Raw genomic sequence first — 20,451 nt, forward strand, 5'->3', positions numbered from 1 at the left:
CGTGTGAATCTACAATTTTCATAGTCAAGTAAATAAAGAAAACCCTTTGAATGAGAAGTGGTGTCCAAACTTTTGGTCTGTATGCATGTATTTAGATAGACGTACACACACAATTTACATATTCAGAAAAATCTGTTTTTTCCTGTATAACAATGACGTGTCATGTAATGAGAAGACGGGGGCAGAGGTGACCCCTACTCGGGACGTTTCACGCCGGCCAGCAGAGGGCGCTGTAGAACCTTCTCTGTGCAGCAGTTTGTAAACAACAGAGTTTGTGGTGAAGGAAGGCGACCGCATCTCAATGCCATGAGGCCCCGCTGCTTCCCTCTGGCTCTGTTCGCCTGCTTTCTGTGCCTGGGGCAGAGCTACACACTGAGAAGCTCCGTGTCGTGGGTGGTGTCCTCCAACGACGTGGACGATGCGGACCTGTCGGAGGAAGTCGCCCCGGCGTTGCTGGTGGACGGAGCGGGGCTGTGGAAAGCCAACGTCCTCGGGGACGGCATAGAGACCCCCAGAGAACAGGCCAAGGCCGAAGGCGACGCCGCCGCGCGGCAGTCCTCTCGGCTGTTTTCCTACAGAATAGAGAAGCTGAAGGCTGGCAGCAGCGGCGCTCCTCCTCCTCACCAGGAGACCGCTAGAACGGCCAGATACATCGCTCATTACAGCGACTGGGGACATTTAGCCACAATTTCAACTCTAGACAAGGTAATGTAACAAATATATGACTCATAACTTAAGCCTGTTTGTTCAAAATGTTTCTTTCTTGAGTTTCACATCTAAATCTACACACTTTCTGTTGTGAAAACAAATTACGGAAGCCGCAAGAGGCCAAAAAAGTCCAGTGTCGAAAAAAATATTTATATAGTCATTTAAATGTAACTGTCGACAGTTTAAACAATTCACTATGGATGAATATGTATACTACGGAGCCCCTAAAGGGCCATTGATGAAAAAAAAAAAAAAAACTGGAGGAAAAAAAAATTTTTTGAAGTAAAAAATTTTTTTTGGGGAGTAAAACTTTTTTTTTTAAGTAAAAAGGAAAAAAATAAATTACTGGTGCGCACCAGTTAGTTTCAGGTGCGCACCAGTTAGTTTCAGGTGCGCACCAGTTAGTATCAGGTGCGCACCAGTTAGTATCAGGTGCGCACCAGTTAGTTTCAGGTGCGCACCAATTAGTTTCAGGTGACATTATGACATTGTCAGTAATATTTCGTGTTTTCAGAAAGTTTACAAGGTCCATATCCTCAACTTTAGCCATTCTCAAGACAACTGTAGCTACTTGGTGCACAATGAGCAAGCAGGTCAACTATCTGATATCTTCTGATACTAACGGGTGCGCACCTGATACTAACTGGTGCGCACCTGAAACTAACTGGTGCGCACCAGTTAGTTTTTTTTTTCCTATTTACTTCAAAAAAATTTTTTTTTTACTCCAAAAGAATTTTTTTTACTCCAAAAGAATTTTTTTTTACTTCAAAAAAAAATTATTTCCTCCAGTTTTTTTTTCATCATTGGCACTTTAGGGGCTCCGTAGTATACAGCCACACTGCACAAAAAAATTTCTAAATGCAAATGAAAATATTTAACATTTGCTTTCAAATACTTTTTTTTTTGCTTTCAAAAAATATTTTTGTGTCTGCAACACAAATGTTTTCGCATTTCTCCTGTGTCTCACCTCGCTTTTTTCCTATCTTTGATGTTGCTCACATAAGTTTCAGTTTAGCGGGACATAGCTGCCATCAGACAGCAAAAATATGACTCCATAATTCACCAATGGAGTACCATCTTTTGATCCCTTTTCAATGTTCCCATTGGTCTTTTGATTAGGATTGTGTCGTTTTTAACCTAAATTTGATTTGATTTGATTTTAAATGGTTTATTTCAAGCAATCAAATAGGAATAATACATAAAAACAATACAATCATCAGTTATACATTCATACAATAACTAATCAAACTTTGGATAATTAGTCATATTAATAAATATTGCTTGAAAGGGAGTGGAAGGAAGCAAACTTATATAATCCCACCCCTGTTCTACTGTAACCATTTTATTACATGATTTATCAATATCTAAAAACCTGTGTCCTTTTCTAGAACATAGTTACTGCAGAGCGGCAGTAGTTTTTTAGAAATTTGTGGGCGGGAATGTTGGCGTGGAGCCACCCCGCCCCCCTTCCTCTCCTGGTTGCTGAGAGCTAGGAGCAGGGAACTTGTAGCCCACCCAACGTACTTTCAACGGCACAAATAAGGTCTTTTTCCGAACTTTATTTTTTCTGTCTGATTCACAACGATTTGAATACAGAAAATACTCAGAAATGTAATTTTATGCCTAAATGTCATCCATCAGAAAACTACCACAAGACCTTGTTAAAAAGACACCATCAGAGTGGGTCTTAAACACCTTTAAAAAGGTTTTTAGTTTTTAAATAAAAATATAATAGATGATAAATATTGCTAATTTATTCAGTTTTTGCCTTACCTATTTTTGCCTTATTTCATTTATTTATCATCTTTATCAATCAGTCACTTTATTTGTAGAACATCTTTCATCAGAATGCTGTAGAACACAACAGAAAAGACAGATAAACATGGGTTAAAACAATGAAAAGTCATAAAACACAAGGGACCAAAAACAACATCAAAAGATGACATGAACTGGAAGAAAATGCTGTGGCTAATAGTTTGAGAAGGCACTGTGTAGATTAGAAGATAAAAAAGGTTAAAAATGTACAAATGAGAAACCATAAAAGCTACAAAAAAGATAAATAAAGAGATAGGAAAGGTTTATTAAATGAATTAATTCAATCCTAAATTAAAAAGATGTATCTTTGATCTAAATTGAAAACTCTGTTATTCCACAGATGAGAACCACAGTACTGAAAAGAGGCTTTGCTGTAAATTCTGGTATCTTTAAGAGAGGTTTAAGGATTTAGCCCAAAAAAATCTAATGTAAGAGTTACATTAGAAAAAATAGGTAAATAAAATGTAGGTAATCTGATGGTTTAACATTTAGCAAAATTACCACTTTTGTTTACTCACTTCTTGTTTTAAATCTAATAGTAGACTTGGATTAAGATATTAAAGTAATAATAATTCCCTTTATTTCAGACTCAGATGCGGTCCATAAAAGAAGACAGATACAACATACATAATAAAAAAATAAAAATAAAAGAACTGATAACTAAAATGCAGGCATTTATGTTAATAGCAACAATAAAATAATCTGCATACTTCATTGTTTTACATAACTATTATTTAATTGTTCCTTTGTCTTCTATTTATTTCCCACCAAATTTCCTAATGTTTATTCAATTTTCTTAAAAATTAGGCAAGAATTTTCTTTACATTTGCTGTTAAATTTATGAACAAGATGTTGTTATTGCCTCTATGTGGTTGGTTTTTCCTACAGATCAAAGGCCTACCGTTTGGAAATATCTTTTCTGTCAGCGACGGGCCTCTGGACAACAGCACAGGAGTCATCTACTTTTATGTGACTCCTATGGACAACACGGTGGCAGACCTGAAAAGTAACCCGTATGCTTCTCTCACCTTCTCAGAGGCAGAGGGAGAATTCTGCAGGTCAGTGGGAACTGAATAATGTATGTTTTAACACAGCGATCTTTAGTCACACATTTTTAGTCAGTTTTTAAAGGATTTTTGTTTGATTTCTATAGTAGAGAGCATTCAAACATTGATCTATTGCTTATGAAAATGGTAATATTGCATATTAACTTGGACCGCTCTCCCCCAAGGGTGTCTTTGGGAACCACTGGGCCTAAACGCTCCAACATGCTTTGGTACTTTTGTTGGTCTTCTGTCTTTTTATTAAAAAAAGAAAAGTGAGTAAAATTAAAGAAAAGTGAAAAATGTGTTTTTCCTTATCCATCTTGATGATGGATAAGGAAAATTAAGTTCAAAATTACTTTTTGAATTTTTTTTAATTAAAATCGTGGTGAATCAGAAGCAGATGAAAAAATGCAATTTAAAGAAAGAGCGTATATGTTAGGTGGGCATATGAGGGGCCGGCAGGCTACAGGGTCACTGCTCTGCTCCATTCTGATGCATCCACATGTAGTCAAATAGCAGCGTTCGAAATAAGTGGTTATCCGGGACAACCAGATTTCACGGAGGACAACCAAAATGAACCTGATGGTTGACCGTGTGACAACCAGGTCTTTTATTCAACATTTTGGTATTTTTCGACTATTTTTCAAGTTTCAAGGGTTAGTTTTGGCAACCTCTTAATTAAGACGTATGCAGCAAATTCTTTCCACTAACAAAGTGCGTGCATGCTAGCGAATCCTTTCTGTTTCTACATGTGTACTGTTCAATAAAGATTATTCAAAAAATGTGTTGAACAACAGTACCTGGCGCGACCGCTAGAGTTCTCCAAAAACACGCAAAAAACAATTTAAAACACATTCATATAACACTAGAACTTTCACTCATAACAGATCAGACTGACATGAGCTGAAAAAAAACTTTTTCCATGGGATTAATATGATATTCTAAATTTTTACAACAGTCTTTGTATTTTATATTCTTTAAGCAACAATTATCAAAACCAAAGAAAAAAAAGAACCAATATATTTAAATCTGTGTAAAGATACTAGTTTTAAATATACTAGTTTCAAGTTTTTGGCAATACTTTGTGTAACTAGATGCTTCAATATTTAGTAAAATGTTTGTTTTTTAATATTTAAAGAGTTTTTTAAATGTCCATTATAAGAGGCAGTTGATATTAGATGTATAGAAGAAATAAAGATGTAAGTACTGACATCTGAGTAGGTTTCGTCGCTGTTGAATATTGGTATCGAAGGACAACCAAAAATTTGGGAGGACAACCAAGTTTACTTGCCATTTTTCCCCCCTTATTTCTAATGCTGAATAGATCCATGTACGTCTCTGTTTTCCTCGTCTGAGCTGGAATCAGGATCAAAACTGTACGGCTGGATAGCTCCAACATTAATCGCCATTTTTGTTGCACCTGTAATGTTAGGCTGGGCGAGTGAGGGACAGTAAGCTAGTGGGAGAGAGTGTAAACACATAGCTCAGTTATGGGTGCTGGGGAGGGGAAAGGTGGTGTGGTTGCTCCATGCCAAAAGTCCTGCCTACTACTCATTTGTGAATTTCAAATTAAGAATTTTGACACAGGTTTTAGAAAAAAAGGTTTAGAAAAAGACTTTTTAAAATTCTTGCTAAAAACACAATAGCCACAGCAGGGAACGCCTTTAATATATAGCAAAAGATGATGGGAGTGGATCTTTAATGTTACAGTTCTATCAGTAAAACCTTTTGAGTTTCAGAGGATTGTATCTCTGAGCATCTTTACTGATTTCATATTGCCTCACATTTTGATGGTTGCATCCCACTCACTTGCCCTCCCCACCCCTATCCATCTCATGTCCTGAGTTTTCCAACCATTTATGCTGTAGAGTTTGACTCACAGCTGTGTATGGACCTCAGAAAATGTTGATTCTTTTGTTGCTTTTAGGTTTGAAACAGCTGTTTAGAGGAAATGACAAAAGTCTGAGCATTATTCTTGGTTGAGCTTCTGATGTGCGATTGCACTTTGCTGATTAATTAAAGCTTTTGATAGCAGCAGATTATGTAATAAGCTTTTTTTTATGTTTAAAGGCAGATGATGTATGATCCAGAGGATCCCAGGTGTGCTCGTCTGACACTGACTGGCAAAATGGTGGAAGTTCTCCCAGAAGAGCTCGCTTTTGCAAAGGAGGCAATGTTCTCAAGGTAACCTAGTTAGCAGCAGGTGCAGTTTGCTGAGGCTGCATTCGGCACATTCATTCCTGCGTGCATCTTTTTGACAGACATCCTGTGATGGCCAAGTGGCCTGTGGGACACAAGTGGTTTTTCATGAAGATGGATCTGGTTCAGGTCTGGCTGCAGGACTGGGTCGGTGGAGTGTCCCTCGTTCCAGTGGAGGACTATTTCAAAGCTACACCCTTCTAAAGTTCACTCTTGCCTTACATCATCCATCTGAACATGCCGAGCATTTCTGGGTTTGCCTCACAAGCAAGAAGAGTTCATAAAGCAGATGAAGCAAAGAAAACTTCTCTCGCATGTTTATATACATCCAAAATGATGGCGAAATCAGTATAAATACACACTACATTGAGAGAGGAGGAGGATCCTTGTTAGGATGGTGCCTGATGATGCATGAATGTATTCATATTTAATAAGCATTAAAAATGAACTATCACATGTAATTGACATTTTCTGAAAAATGAGTTTACAACTATATTAAAATTAAACAGACAAAGTGAGAAAGACTGTTTGGTTTTGTATTTCTTGCAAGAGTTCTTGATAATAAATCTTATACTGTTAAAAAGTCTGTTTCTTTCCCTGTCAAACTGATATGTCAATTTATTTGTAGGATGAGCTGCAACGATGGTCTTTACAGAAAAATATTTGTAATCTTTTCAAAAATTACTAGTCTTTAAATTAGTAACAGGTTTTGCCCTTTTTGTTTGATGATCTTTTCAAAATAAAATATACTTCAAAGTAAAGGACTTTTAACATTTTAAAAGTGCTTCCAAACGAAACAAAAAAACAACAACTTGAAGACAAAATTTAAAACAGATTATTAACCATGTTATATTAACCATATTATATATTATAGTTGCTGACAGTGACAGTTGCTGACACACAAACGGTGCAAAACATTTCAGTTCTTCAATCTATCCTTCCAGAGCCTTTTTTGCTTGGGATTGCTGCTCTTGCTGAATAACACACACGCGCGACCACACTCACGTGTGAAGGTGCCATTTTTCCAGAGATGATAGGAAAACTCATTTCTCACATCTTAATCTGTACAGAAAATTCCAAGCTTTTTCTTCTCCTGCAGCAACCTCTCCTAATGTTATGTTATAGATATTAAACATTTATTGGAAAAATAGATAGAAATTGAATTAATGCCATGACGAGTAAAAGGGTTATGGTTTATAATTTATTAATTTATGATTAATAAACATTTTTACTAATAAAAAAACCTTAATAATAATAAGTCTATTTCAGTGTATTACAAGTATACTTTATACTATAAGTGAGGCGGATATATATGAATTTATTTTTTATATACTATTGTAAACTTAAAATGGTCCAATTTAGTGTGAAGAAGTATTCAGTTATACTTCCTACACTACACAGATATAGTCTTACTATATTTGTTTGTTATACTTGTACTCAAGTATACTTTATTACATAAAGAAGTAAAATTCCTTTTCAAAACTTCAAAAAGAAAACCATCACTTTTTTTCACCAACTTCTTTTAGTACCTTGGGGGTGTTTCTTTTTTACGAAGTCAACATGTTTGCTTAAAAGATTAGTTAAAAAATTATTTGTATAATATCTTTCAATACAACTTTAACTGTTGTTTTGTCCAGTGAGTAAGAAGGGATAATCAAATGGATGTAATTTAGAAGGTTTACTCAAAAGTTGGTACCCTGGAGCTAAATAATCAAATGGAAAAACATTTAAAGAATGTATTTAGAAAGGAAATAGATCAATGTTTAGAAAGAATATTTTCTTATTTATTTTTATATTATATATCTTCATGTTCGACAGCATTTCCGTTTTGTCCATGTTCATCAAACTGTGTTTCTTTTATTTTGAAAATTCATGACGGAAAAGTAGTTGCTGCTCATGACAGGTGTAGGCTGGCAGTTAGTTTTGAACGTAGATCATAAAGAAATGTATGGAGGCAGCAGGGAGTAACATTGTGTTAATGTTTATTGTTAACACAGGTAAAAGCTTGAAGCTAAGTGCCCAAAACGGGTGAGGAAGCAGCTTTTTGCGTTGGCAGCGTCGGTGTTACTGACCGGAGTCACAGACAGACGCGGTGCAATGCTAGCTTGACGGCTAACTAGGTTTGTCCAACTGTGTCGCAGCCGACCGGTAACGCGTTCAACTTACCGGCTACTTTGTTTGAGTAAGCAGCACGCTGCTTCCCTTTATTTAATGTATTTGTGTTTAATTCCGTGTAAATGTTTGGCCAGTCACAGCAGAATCGGCGTGATTTGAGGCGTCGCCTAGCGGACACCGTCAGAGTCCGAACAGCCTATCGCGAGAAAGATCAGCCAAGCACTTGATATGCCATATCTAGTCTAACTTGTAGCTAACGAGGCTATTTGGGAAATCAGAATGAATCCCCCAGGCTGTTAGTTATCCGAGGTTAAATGACCATGTAAGCTGTACTGTCTCGACAATCTGGTGACACGGGTATGATGATCGCCGTTAGATCGTGCATGAGCAGGTTTCACTTCCAAGAAGAAGACGGACACTCTGGGACACATTAGATTCTTACATCGCCTCTTACAGCGGAAGAGTCTGCATCCCCGTTTTGCTATCTGGACGGTTTGCGGTTTGGCGCGCCCTTATGTCTTCGCCTACGCCCGTCTCAACATCCTGAAGCCGTGAGACAGAGACGGACGGACGGAGGGAGGGAGGGAGGAAGGAAGGCAGCTCCGGGGTCCGTGACACTTAGCCGAGGACAGGCATCGCTGAAATGAGATGAGGCTCAGAAATGGAACTGTGGCCACTGCGATTGTTTTCTTCACCTCCTTCCTCAGCCTCTCCTGGTACACAGCATGGCAGAACGGCAAAGGTAAGTGGAACCCCCACTTCCCACACACATGTCCTACCAAGGACTTTTTGTGAATGCAGTGTCTTCACATTCACTCTGTTTTTTTGTTTTTCTCTTTGGTTTATGTGAGTTATTGTAATTTCTTCTCTAATTTCGCTTTGAAATAACATCAGTCTTTTTTTTAAATTTTCCTATAAACTTTTAGCTTAATTCAAGCTGTGACATACTATGGAAAAATAGTCACAAATTTTAAAGATTAAAGATAATCTATTGCGTCTCAATACACTAAATTAACGATGGACACAGTTGTCAGTTATCTAACTGCACTTTGCTTCACGCTAACACTCATAAAAGCACCCGATCAGCCAGGTTTTTTGTTATTTTTTTATTTTATTTATCTTTTTTAGTTTACTTTACTTGTTGCTCATTAGCTTGGTCAGGTGACTTCAGGCTCTTGTTGACCCAACACACCTGTTTCAGGTAATCTGCAGCATTTAGGATGGCTAAAATACAAGTAGGATGGGGTGTTAAAGACCAGGGTTAAAACCCCCTAATGCAAGTCAGCTTTAAAAAAAACTAAATAAAAAACAAGGGCGATGTTATTTGCATGTATTTACGTGCAACCAGCACAAAAGGTAATGGAAATGTGTTGGTCACACGTAAAACGTGCTACCAAGATGCACATTGTTTCATTGCCCACATGTATTTTAAGTGCGTCCAAGGTTGGATTTTCTTGTTGGCCGCACGTATTTAATATTAAACTTAAAGCTCTATTATCTCGCACATGCGTAGTTATGTGAAATGTGTTCTCTGCATTTGATCCATCCACTGGAGGAGCAGTGAGCAGCAGAAACAGCCATGCTCAGGAACTATTGTATGGTGTCAAAATAGAGCCTAAAGTATTGCGCATCAAAACAGTAAAACCGCGCATCAAAACCCCAAATCTGCGAATCAAAATGCATAAATTGAGAACCAAAACCCACAATTTGCAACCAAAAGCCTTTCCCCAAAGCACAATCCTATTTCTCAGCTGCCGATTTGTTTTCTCGCCATTCTGAAATCCTGTTTTTGAGTTGCAGTTTTATTTTGAAACTGTCTTTTTGAGTTGCGCTTTTATTTTTTGAGTTGCGCTTTTATTTTTTGCGATTTTGATTCTAAAACCTGTCGACACGTAAAAACAGTGACATGTCAGTCAAGGGGAGGGAAGGCGGGACATCCCTGATATCCAGAAGCTCATTGGCTACCGAATAAGACCGAGTCTTACGTCAACAGACCAGTTTAGAATGTGCCGGTAAGTTTCTCATGTTTTTCATATCTTTTACTATATTAAAAGATCAAAATTGTACTTTATTTAACCAGAGGACGCCAGCACATTCAGATGAGGAGCTCCCCCAGTAGCTGCTAGTGAAAAAAGATGTTAGAAAGTTAGATGTTGCATGACAAACTATCACCATTGTTCTCCTGTGTTAGCATGCTAGCTAGCTCAATGCTAGCGGGGTTTCCAGCTCTTTTCATGACTTTTGTGGATTAAACAAAGTACATTTTTTACCACAGTGTCAGGATCGGTCATGTAAACCTGGGAATAATTGTCCGTGAATTGTCACTAGGGTTAATCAAATACGTTATAACCTATAAGGTTTCTCAATATTTTTCAGGGTTTACAGACAGAGGGAATTATTGAACAGAGAAACAATATTGCTGTGCCATATTATTCAAAATGTATGCGTCTGCACTATGCAGACTGGCAGAAGTCCGGTATTCGAGTGAACCAGAGCAGAGTAAATTGTAGCAGACCAGCAAAAACGTGTTTTATTCCACTTAAAATTATTCCAGTATTAGACATCAATAGAATTATTAGTATATTTAATTGGGTGGTGGTTTTAAAATTGACTAATGCTGTATGTCTGTTGTTTTCTATAAGGGCCGTTGTTATGCATACCATAACAAAAAAGGCAGGAATACTGAGGCAGCTACGACGTGGATGTCTACATCTTCTTTAAGGTAATGAAAAAAAATTTAATCTTAATTTTTCTCTTCTTTTTTTGGTTAATTAACTTTGCTGTTTTTGTTTCTTTCCAGATGCAGGCCCCAAAGATGTCCCAGTGTGATGCAAAGGCTGTCCAGCAGGCTCACAGACATCTCCTGTCAACTGAAAGAGAAGCCTTTAAGATAGTTGTCCATTTCGACCACACTGTCTGCTTCCCATTTCTTAGTGCCTGTACGAAAACAGTGACTTTTCCACCTCAAGTCTTTTAAGGAGTTTTAAAAACAGTTATTTTAATTTCTCTGAATTGTGGTTCAGAATTTCACAGAACCTAATGCACTTGACTCTGTGTTTCAAAGATCTTTGCAAAACCATCAGTCTTTTGTACAAAACACATTTAATGGTCAAACATTAAAAAATGAAGCTTTACAAAATACCAGTGGTGATTATTAGCCATTTATTTTCTTAAGGGGGGCAGTATTTTGTAAGGCAGATGAGATCTGTTCACATTGTTAGTTTTTGTTACATCCTGCTGTGATGACATGCATAGATCAGTACATAAATGTTAATGTCTTGGCCATGGTTTTCTGATGTCCCACAAGGGTTGAACAGGTCTGAGAGGAGAGAGGACAAGCCACAGAGGGAACAACAACTCCAACAGTTTCCTGCTCTGCCTGGTTTAAGTTAGTCTGTCGTCCAATGTCCACAGCATCCTGCACACAAAGAAAAATGTATTTAAGACAGTTAAAATGAGTGTGTGTGTGTGTTTATATTTATATATATATACACACACACACACACACACACCTTAATTGCTACTCAGTAGCTGCATATTGTGAAAGGTAACTTCCTGTGTTAACCTGCAATCTTTAAGGTTGAGAAAATTATTTTGGAATACAGTTCAGAATCAGAAAAACTTTATTGATCCCACCTGTGGGAAATTTGCTCTGGTACTTCAAATAAAAATTGTGTTTCTTTTATTTATTTATTTTAAATAGGGATTAACTTGATCCCAAACTAGGAAAGGTGTCACTTTCTTGCAGCAATATGTTGCTTTGTTGTTCAATCCATCTGTGTAATCCCTAAGGAAATATTGAAAAACCTTATATATACACATGAATGTACTTCTTATAAAACTATTTGAATAACCATAGTGACAATCCACGGGCAATTATTCCCAGGTTGACATGACTGATCCTGACACTGTGGTAAAAAATGTACTTTGTTTAATCCACAAAAGTCATGAAAAGAGCTGGATACCCCGCTAGCATTGAGCTAGCTAGCATGCTAACACAGGAGAACAATGGTGATAGTTTGTCATGCAACATCTAACTTTCTAACATCTTTTTTCACTAGCAGCTACTGGTGGAGCTCCTCATCTGAATGTGCTGGCGTCCTCTGGTTAAATAAAGTACAATTTTGATATTTTAATATAGTAAAAGATATGAAAAACATGAGAAACTTACCGGCACATTCTAAACTGGTCTGTTGACGTAAGACTCGGTCTTATTCGGTAGCCAATGAGCTTCTGGATATCAGGGATGTCCCGCCTTCCCTCCCCTTGACTGACATGTCACTGTTTTTACGTGTCGACAGGTTTTAGAATCAAAACCGCAAAAAATAAAAGCACAACTCAAAAAATAAAAGCGCAACTCAAAAAGACAGTTTCAAAATAAAACTGCAACTCAAAAACAGGATTTCAGAATGGCGAGAAAACAAATCGGCAGCTGAGAAATAGGATTGTGCTTTGGGGAAAGGCTTTTGGTTGCAAATTGTGGGTTTTGGTTCTCAATTTATGCATTTTGATTCGCAGATTTGGGGTTTTGATGCGCGGTTTTACTGTTTTGATGCGCAATACTTTAGGCTATATTTTGACACCATACTATTGGGTGGTTTAACCGCAACCGTAATCCTAACCTTAACCCTTCCTCTATGTCCGTGCATCCACGACAAAAGTTCAGGGCTGGCTGCACGTAATTTTCAAAATACGTGCAAATAGACACTTTCTTAAAAAAACTAAGGTCTTATTGTTTGTTTTTATTATTTAATTAATACTGTTAACAGGTTAAAGAACCACTCCAATGAAAATAGTGTTTTTGGCATTTTTAACATATTGTGGCGTTTTTCTGATGGCGGGGGACATTTATAAAGAAAATTACGCTCAAAATTGCATATTTCGTTATTTAAAATGGTTTTAAATCAGGAACAGAGGAAAGGTGCTGTTTGAAAAAGTTTGTAGTTTGCAGGCTTGGGGGGTATTCCCAAAAGCAGGTCATGTGAGTTACCATGGTAAGTTTGAGGCTTAGGAAGCGTATAACCTCAGCTTTTGGTTCCAAAAATGGAAGTATGTTTCAGGGTATATCAAGTGGCCATAGCAACTCGTGCTTTGAAAATAACCTGGTCTGGAGCAGGTTTAGATTAGTTGGTTTCAGAGAGGTAAAGGAGCATGGTGTGTCCATTGAAGATGATTAAGTGGATGAAGAAGCTCAGATAATACTTTTTCCACCATGAGAGGGTGATGAGACCACGTATGGATGTTGGAAAGATAAACTTGTTTACATTGATCAACTTAATTATTTGCTTCGGTTAAGATAAATAATTTTTTTTAGTTCAGTCAACCTAAAAATAAAACATAGTTATCAGACATTTATTTGACTTTTATTCAAATTAATTCAATTAAGTAGGTGTAACTTTGGTGCAGCTGTTAGATTGGCAGCGCAAGGAATTGTGGGATACCATTCCCTTTGCCTGTCTGGACGGATTTGTGTTTAAGTGTGGATTTTTGACCAAATGTGTTTAGCTGTTTAGCTGTTTTACTGTGTTTTGCCGAGTTATTTTACCCTGTTATGTTTAATTCTTTCTGCACCATGAGTGAGAGGGAGGACGGAAGAGAATGATGAGCTTATTTAGCACCTCTAGTGGTGATTTGAATCACAACAACTTAAGTTGTTAAGAGCTATAATAAATGAATACATTTTTCATATTGCAAATCCACATTGAATCATTGATTTTAATGTAAAAAAAAGAGAATACCTGTGGGCTCAAACTCAGACATATGAGAGATCAAGAATTACAATAAATTAAGATGGAAAAACATTTAATTGAATTGGAGTAAAATTACATTTAGTTTGATAAATTTGTAAATTTGAGTTGTATAAAGAATTATTGAGTCGGATAGACATAAGAAATTAGGTTGAATAAATTTTACTCAATTAATTGTTACCAATTGAAGTAATTAATTTCAAATCTTGGCTAGAAATGGCAGAATCGTAATTAAAAGTCTTTATTTTAAAATTATTCCCAGTGTTCCCAATTCTTGAATGAAATGTTTTCCATTAAATTGACAAACATGACTGCGACAGACTGGCGATCTGTCCAGGAGGTCCCCTGCCTTCGGCCACAAGTGGCTGGGATAGGCTCCGGGAGCCCCGTGATCCTGAAAGGGAATAATGAATGAATAAATGAATGACAAACATGAAGAGTTTATGATCTCTGTCCTGTTTTTAACCTATAGTGAATACATTATGTGTGGATACATTAAAACAGATACCCCCTTAAACTGTAAAGATCTGTTACAAATTATATACTCGATTAAAAAGGCTTGGCCATATGGCCAAAAAATATAATCTGATTTTTTTTTCACACCAAATTCGATTTCTGATTTTAATAATTTTTTTCTTTCTCCTTTTACGCTCTTAAAATTGTCAATGACAGAATATGTTTAACAAAAACTATTTTATTTAAAATTTTCTTTGCAAGTTGACCTGAATTCAAAATCAACTAAGTACAAACTGTAAAAATGCTTTTTTTGTGAGCTGCCGCTAGTAAGCATCTGTTAGAGAGCAGCACTTCTCCACTCGACTGTTTAATCAGATTTGTCGTACTTCCACTTTTGGTTGCAACAGCCTTCAAACAGATATTGCAGCGTGTGGTTTGTTGCTACAATTCTCAACTCACAAAACCGAACGAGTTCCATAGAACTGATTAGAACCAGAACCAGATTCCCTGAAGTATGTTGCAGACATCTGTTTCTGCAGTTAAAATGTAGTCTAGCTGGGTTTTTCTTTATTTATTTTTCTTTAACTGAAATTTTGGTTTTTGTTTGGTAAACTTTTGTCACTAAATGTGTTAAAACCTTTTCAGTAATTTAATATAGGTCTTTGAAACGGGATCCATGTTTGTTGGGAACTTAAAAGATGTTCACATTTTATTTTGGAAAACTTGAGAGTTGAGAAATATTTGACATAATCTTTAAAATAAATTTTTTTGAACTCTTTTTCTTGTCTTCTTATGATAAATTTTGTATCTATACTATTTTTGAAAGCAAATGTTTTTTTTTTCCAATTGCTCTTGGTCATAAGTTTTAGGTTCTTTTTTCTGTTACCCCCTCCATTTGTTTTGTAGTTTCTCCCATTTTTAATTTTTATTTTGGACATAGATGTGAGCATAACATAGACCTTTGATAAAAGTAGCAATTTGGATCATTTAAAAGTTAAATTTACTTTACAGCTTTGACTGTTTAGAATGTAATTTATCTCTTCAGACTAAAAAGGGCGTTTTCACAAGAATGATAAAATGTTTATCTCGACCCACCAATCATTGTAATAAAAACATAACCAGCCATAATAACAACAAAACTTTACCAGCAGAAGTGGGAATAACTTACTGGAAATCTTTATGGGAAAGCTCTATTCTGGATAAAATGTAGGTGCATCCTAATAAATGTGACTTCATTAAATTAAAAAAACGGACGTTTTGGATGTTTAGTCCACATGTTCATCAAATATTTCTAAATGGATCTGTTATAAAAACTGGTATAAAACAATTAGAGATATTGCTGCCTCCTTCAGCTCTAGGTGAGTGTTTTGACAGCAAACCAAAGGGTTTGTTTGGAACCAAGGACTTTGGTAATGTGAGTCACACTTTTGCTGCCATCACAAGTGTGTTGTCCGCTGTGATGTTGTAGTAATATAAAAATATGTATATGTAATGCCTCAATCCTAATGGTATTTTCTAATATCGATTTTTTTTCATTTTGAAATGATTTTATAATGGTATGGCTTGCCTCTGACACATTGATGTTGGTGGACCATAGAAATAATAATCGATTTGTCGATTAAGTTGATTAATCCTTACCCCCCTCCTTTTTTGAAGGTTGATTATCGGCATAAAATGACCCAAAGAAAAGCTAGGAAGAATGAACTTTATTTAGGAAACCTTTTAAAGTGGATTATTGAATCACCAGCCTGTATTTAAGGTTAGAAATTTCTTCCCATCTGTGTATCCCAAAGTTTTCCCTCCTGTTTTGAATGTTGAGTTTCAGGCCCCGCTTTTCTTGTGCTTGTTTTGCTGCTGTCTGGAAGAGCTTTGCTAGTCAGCTGTCTAAACACTCCACATTCAGAATGTGTACTTCACTCTGAGTCTCATCCATTCCCCCGGTGAGAGAATACTCTGGTTTCTCTGTGAATTTATCTCAAGTGAACCGTAACTGAATTTAAAAGTCTACTTTTTGTTAAAAAACCCACCATTAAAGTGGAACCAAAAAGTCGAAAATACTATAATGTAAACACTTGTTATTCTACAGAGAAATTATGTTGGTTTTGATAATAAAGAACTCGATTCCACACTATGTGATTTAGTAAGAAAGCACTGAAACTGATCTGATAATTGTTCACTCTGACCTCTACAAACAATTGAAACAGCTTTGGCAGCTTTTACTGCAGCTGATTGGACCTTCTAGGTGTAATCAATAACTCAGATTGGGCATTTATCCCAAATGATTAAACTCCGTTTTGAAGGCAAAAAAAAAACTTTTCTGGCTCAGGTTTAGACTTGGAGAAACAGAGAAATCGTTATAGGAGCACATGGTCAACGTCATTGAACTTATTCTGTTCACTGCTACCAAGCACCAACAAGCTATTGTTTTTGCAAAAGTTGCTTCCTCTTTTATTCAACATGCAGTGTCCCTTCGCGCTGTTATTAAAGGCTTAGTTTTTTTCCATCATCACGTCCTTCTTAACACAATAGACCAAAAATAGCATGTGTTATTGCAGTAAAGGAGAAGAATGAGCAAGCAGCTAGTATGAGGACGAATAGCTGCATGATGTGGTGTGCTGTGGTGTGCTGTGGCTTGCTTGCTCTTTTCCTGTTTTTGGCCTTATTTCACATTTGCCTACATGTATGTCTGTATGTTCGGTTTCAGATTGTGAGGCGAGACATTGTGCCTGACAAAGCCTTAGTGGCCATGAAAGGAAAGAAGAATGGATGTTAAGGTAGAGGATAGGAAGAATTTGAGGTTAATGATGGGAAGAGAAAGCAGTGGGTGCTGACAAGGCAGTGAAAAAGTCAGATACAGACCACACAAATGCACCCATTGCTCTTTGTCTTATAGTCCCTACTCTGTTTAATTAGTTATTTACTGTTGTGAGTTAGGAGTCAAGTCTCTGTTTGCCTCTCGGTCCGCCTTTCACTTCCTTTACTCAGTGTACTCCATTCATACGTCAGTCTCAGCAGCATTCCCAGACACTAAACAATGAGTTGTCACTGTTCAACTCTGAAAAGGTCCGTTCATCATGCACTGTCACAGGACTTATAAATATACTGGGACATCAAGTGACTGGATCCAATTATTTACCGTCACGTTTTATCTTCATCATTGAATCTAAAAGTTTTTAAACGGATATCCTGACATGTCAGCTTCCCTAAAATCTGATCTTATGTTACTTAAAGGGCCTATATAATGCTTTTATTTAAGCCTTTCAAAGTAAACTATATCCATATTAACAATAATATATTACCTTTAGCGCACTAAAAAATGATTTTTTTGAATGAAATTAGTTATTTTCACAGCTCTTTTTCCTACCCAGAAGTAAGACGATTCAACCTCTAAGGCACCATCTTTTATGTGGGTTCCACATTTCATGACGTCAACCTGGAGCTGAACTGGGCAGTGCGTCTGTGTTTCGCCCAAGAAAACAAAAACATCCAAACTTTTGCAAAGATGGATGTGCATATTGTGCAGATAAAATGAAAGCGTTTTGCTCATCACTGATAGAGAAAGTGTGTGTTAGCCTTGGGACAGTGCTGGCAGCGCAGACTCTTCCTGGAAGTGGTGGTTCCTTACTGTCATAAGTATGAATGTGAGAACCCACTCGTTTTCGTGGAATGGGAAGGGCTGTTGCTCAGAAAGCAGGTTTTTAGAGGAATGCTCTGAGATAGGTGAATGGATCACTTATACATTTAGCCCTCCAAACGGAGAGTTATGGAAAAATAGTGTCTTCTAATTCGGACATTACCACCACTTGATTACGTAATGTATAGTCCGTCATCCACATTAGTTCGTAGCTGCCAGCGCTCAGAAATGGTTGAAATCAGTTTAATTACTTTAAAAAGTCATGCTAAAACAAAAAAGTGATTACCGGTACTTGCATTTACATGTAGACTTCTGTGCCTCAGAGCACACCCACGTGAAGAAATACGTTTCTTCTCCACGGAAAAGCACGACGCGGATCACCCTCGCAGCATAGGGATACAAATCCCTCTGCCGCGAAGGTTTCCCCTTCAAAAAAACATTAAGGACCCCCCTAACCCTCCAAATGCCTCTACAATTGGGGGTTGGAGAGAAGTGGAAGGGATAGAGAAAGAATTTGGGTTCGACTTCAGACTCAAAAAGTTAATTTTGCATGATATAGGCCCTTTAAAACATGCATATTTTAACATTTTTATATATAGTCTTCAAACAACGACACTTTTTTTTATGTTCAAATGACTTGCAAACAAGACTAGCATTATTTGTTGTTTGCTGGAATCTTAGACCTCAAACCAGGGGTTGACATAGCCCAGAAATTTGCACTGGCCCACAGGGCCAGTAGTTTTTGAAAGTTACTGGCCCGACACCGCGCACAGCGAGACCCGCCGCTCCGCAGGTGCTTGCAACTTTAGGGGGGTCCGGGGGCATGCCCCCCCGGAAAATTTTAATATGGTGCAATTTGGTGCATTCTGGTGACATCTAGCACTTATTTCTACACTTTTCAATGACTAAAAATAGAGCATATCAAACTTAAATCTGCTCTAGTCTGTTTCAGATGTTTGGAAGAGAGCGCTGCAGTGTAGTAGTTAACACTAGTTAAGAAGTTTTCATGCTGCTTCTAATCACTGCTATTTCACATTTGTTCCTAATCAATAGTTAAGAAGTTTTATTGACTTTTTTGCCCTGACTGCCTTAAGGTTCTGCTTTTTGTTACTGTTGCAAAGTTACATTTACTTTTTAGTTACTTTAGTTACCTAATTAAATTAAATAATTGAAAAATTAAATACAATTAAATTACTGAGATCATTCAGCTAACTAGAAATACTTACTGCTTACAGTGTTGTAAAGAAAAACAAAATTAAGTGGTTTGACCTTATACTCCATTTGAGTCTGAGATTCAGGTATTTTGAGTTGCCTTTGATTCTTTGACATTCAGCTTAAAGCTTAGTGCATACAGTTTCATCTTCAATGCATTCATTAAATATCTTGCTGTCCATAGTACTAATTCCACCCGTCACTCCATCTAACATATTCCTATCTATTCCTGCCATGTCTTCCACATCTCTGACATGCTTTAGTCTCTCTTCAGTGACGGTGTCGGATTTATGATCATCGCGGTGAAAAACCACCAGGGGGCGCGCTGATATGTGTGTCAGTTTAAATATATCTGCCTAAAATGTAATAATAACCCACTGGCTTGTTCCTTCGTTGTTGCTGTTTAACATTGTTTAGTATTGAATTGTTACATTCAATAAAGTTTGGAAAAAAAAATTGACTGAGCGCGTGCCGCGTGGTGCTCGGCAGTGACAGCCGCGCGCAGGCGGGAGAGGAGGAGAAGAGTGATAAAAGGTTTCCCATAGAAACCCTTGAAGTCTGAACACAGGACTAGCAGAAAAAGTGAATTATAAAGACGAGGTAAATCTACACGTTTTCGCAAAATATACTTTATTGTAAAAGGTGAAAAATGTATTAATTGTTAGATATTTTAGTGGCCCGAGCGGACAAGTAAAAAATAAAGTCTTGTGGTCCGTACTGCTCGAAAAACAGGACCGGGCCAGCGGACAAATGGCTATGTCGAGCCCTGCAAACAGTGAATAGCATTCACAAATGGTAATAACAAAAAACTGTGTACGAAGCAACCAAAGTAAATTAAATTTAGCTATGAAAGCACAGTGTGGCAATATTTTTTTCACAATTCTCCTAGGTCATCTTTATTTTCTATGAAACATTTTTTTCTAACAAATGAATGTCTTGCTATGTTCTTGCATAAAGTATATTAAATAAATGAACAATGATTTTATGGACACCAACCACATTTACATGCTTTCACTGTTTTATTGATTTCAATATTTTGTCAGTTAGACAGCAGCTGTAGATTCAGACATATTTGTCATACGCTGAAGTTAGGTCTAATATCAGAATGGGAGAGACTGAGGAGTTTTGCATAAACCTTTTAATAACTTATTTCTATTTACTCCAAATAGATTATCAATTACTTTTAAGGTTGTGTATTTTTCCCTCTTGCATGATATGATACACAGCTCAATACATGGTCCACCAATTATTACATAAAAGATTTATCAGGTGCAGCTCACGCGGACACAATGGTGGAGTCAGGGAGTGGCAGAATCAGAGTCTTTAATATAATTTCAGGAGGCCATCCAAAAGAGGAATCATTCAGGAACAAAAAAGCTCTAAGAACTCTGGAGAGATTAAGGCTGGATTGCTCACAGTGAAAGAAAGACAATCTGGCACTGGCTTGAGAAAAAGCACTGCTTATATAGGGAAGACAATGAGGCACAGGTGGAGCACATTAGGGAGGAAGCAGATCACA

General features: G+C 37.0%; 2 protein-coding genes and 2 long non-coding RNA genes across 4 annotated transcripts in view; 3 read left to right on the top strand and 1 right to left on the bottom strand.

Moving 5' to 3' along the window:
• Positions 1–226: 226 nt before the first annotated feature.
• creg2 (cellular repressor of E1A-stimulated genes 2) lies at positions 227–6,351 on the top strand. The gene is made up of 4 exons (XM_004081479.5): positions 227–705; positions 3,412–3,581; positions 5,640–5,753; positions 5,831–6,351. The coding sequence occupies exons 1-4, from the start codon at positions 307–309 to the stop codon at positions 5,970–5,972; spliced, it is 825 nt and encodes a 274-aa protein (XP_004081527.1). The 5' UTR covers positions 227–306; the 3' UTR covers positions 5,973–6,351.
• A 1,236-nt stretch (positions 6,352–7,587) lies between these two features.
• mgat4a (alpha-1,3-mannosyl-glycoprotein 4-beta-N-acetylglucosaminyltransferase A) overlaps positions 7,588–20,451 on the top strand; it is a 45,017-nt gene continuing 32,153 nt past the window's right edge. Inside the window, exon 1 of the mRNA XM_004081582.4 lies at positions 7,588–8,625. Coding sequence (XP_004081630.1) covers positions 8,532–8,625 — 94 coding nt within the window. The 5' untranslated portion in view covers positions 7,588–8,531. The remainder of the gene's footprint in view (positions 8,626–20,451) is intronic.
• On the top strand, positions 9,759–10,822 carry LOC111946724 (uncharacterized). Its single transcript, XR_002872455.2, has 3 exons — positions 9,759–9,895; positions 10,526–10,605; positions 10,684–10,822. It is a non-coding gene; the product is annotated as an uncharacterized LOC111946724 (long non-coding RNA).
• Positions 11,029–12,191, bottom strand: LOC111946725 (uncharacterized). The gene is made up of 2 exons (XR_002872456.2): positions 12,055–12,191; positions 11,029–11,301 (listed from the first exon to the last, which is right to left on the bottom strand). It is a non-coding gene; the product is annotated as an uncharacterized LOC111946725 (long non-coding RNA).

Source organism: Oryzias latipes, chromosome 21, assembly GCF_053564925.1.
Source record: "Oryzias latipes strain Hd-rR chromosome 21, Olatipes_Hd-rR_3.1".
Taxonomy (NCBI): domain Eukaryota; kingdom Metazoa; phylum Chordata; class Actinopteri; order Beloniformes; family Adrianichthyidae; genus Oryzias; species Oryzias latipes.

Excerpts from the sequence above, each read along its gene's own strand:
- creg2 (XM_004081479.5), top strand. The coding sequence starts at position 307 with ATGAGGCCCCGCTGCTTCCCTCTGGCTCTGTTCGCCTGCTTTCTGTGC. Across the intron at positions 3,582-5,639 it reads GCAGAGGGAGAATTCTGCAG|GCAGATGATGTATGATCCAG; the intron begins GTCAGTGGGAAC and ends TTATGTTTAAAG. Across the intron at positions 5,754-5,830 it reads AAGGAGGCAATGTTCTCAAG|ACATCCTGTGATGGCCAAGT; the intron begins GTAACCTAGTTA and ends TCTTTTTGACAG.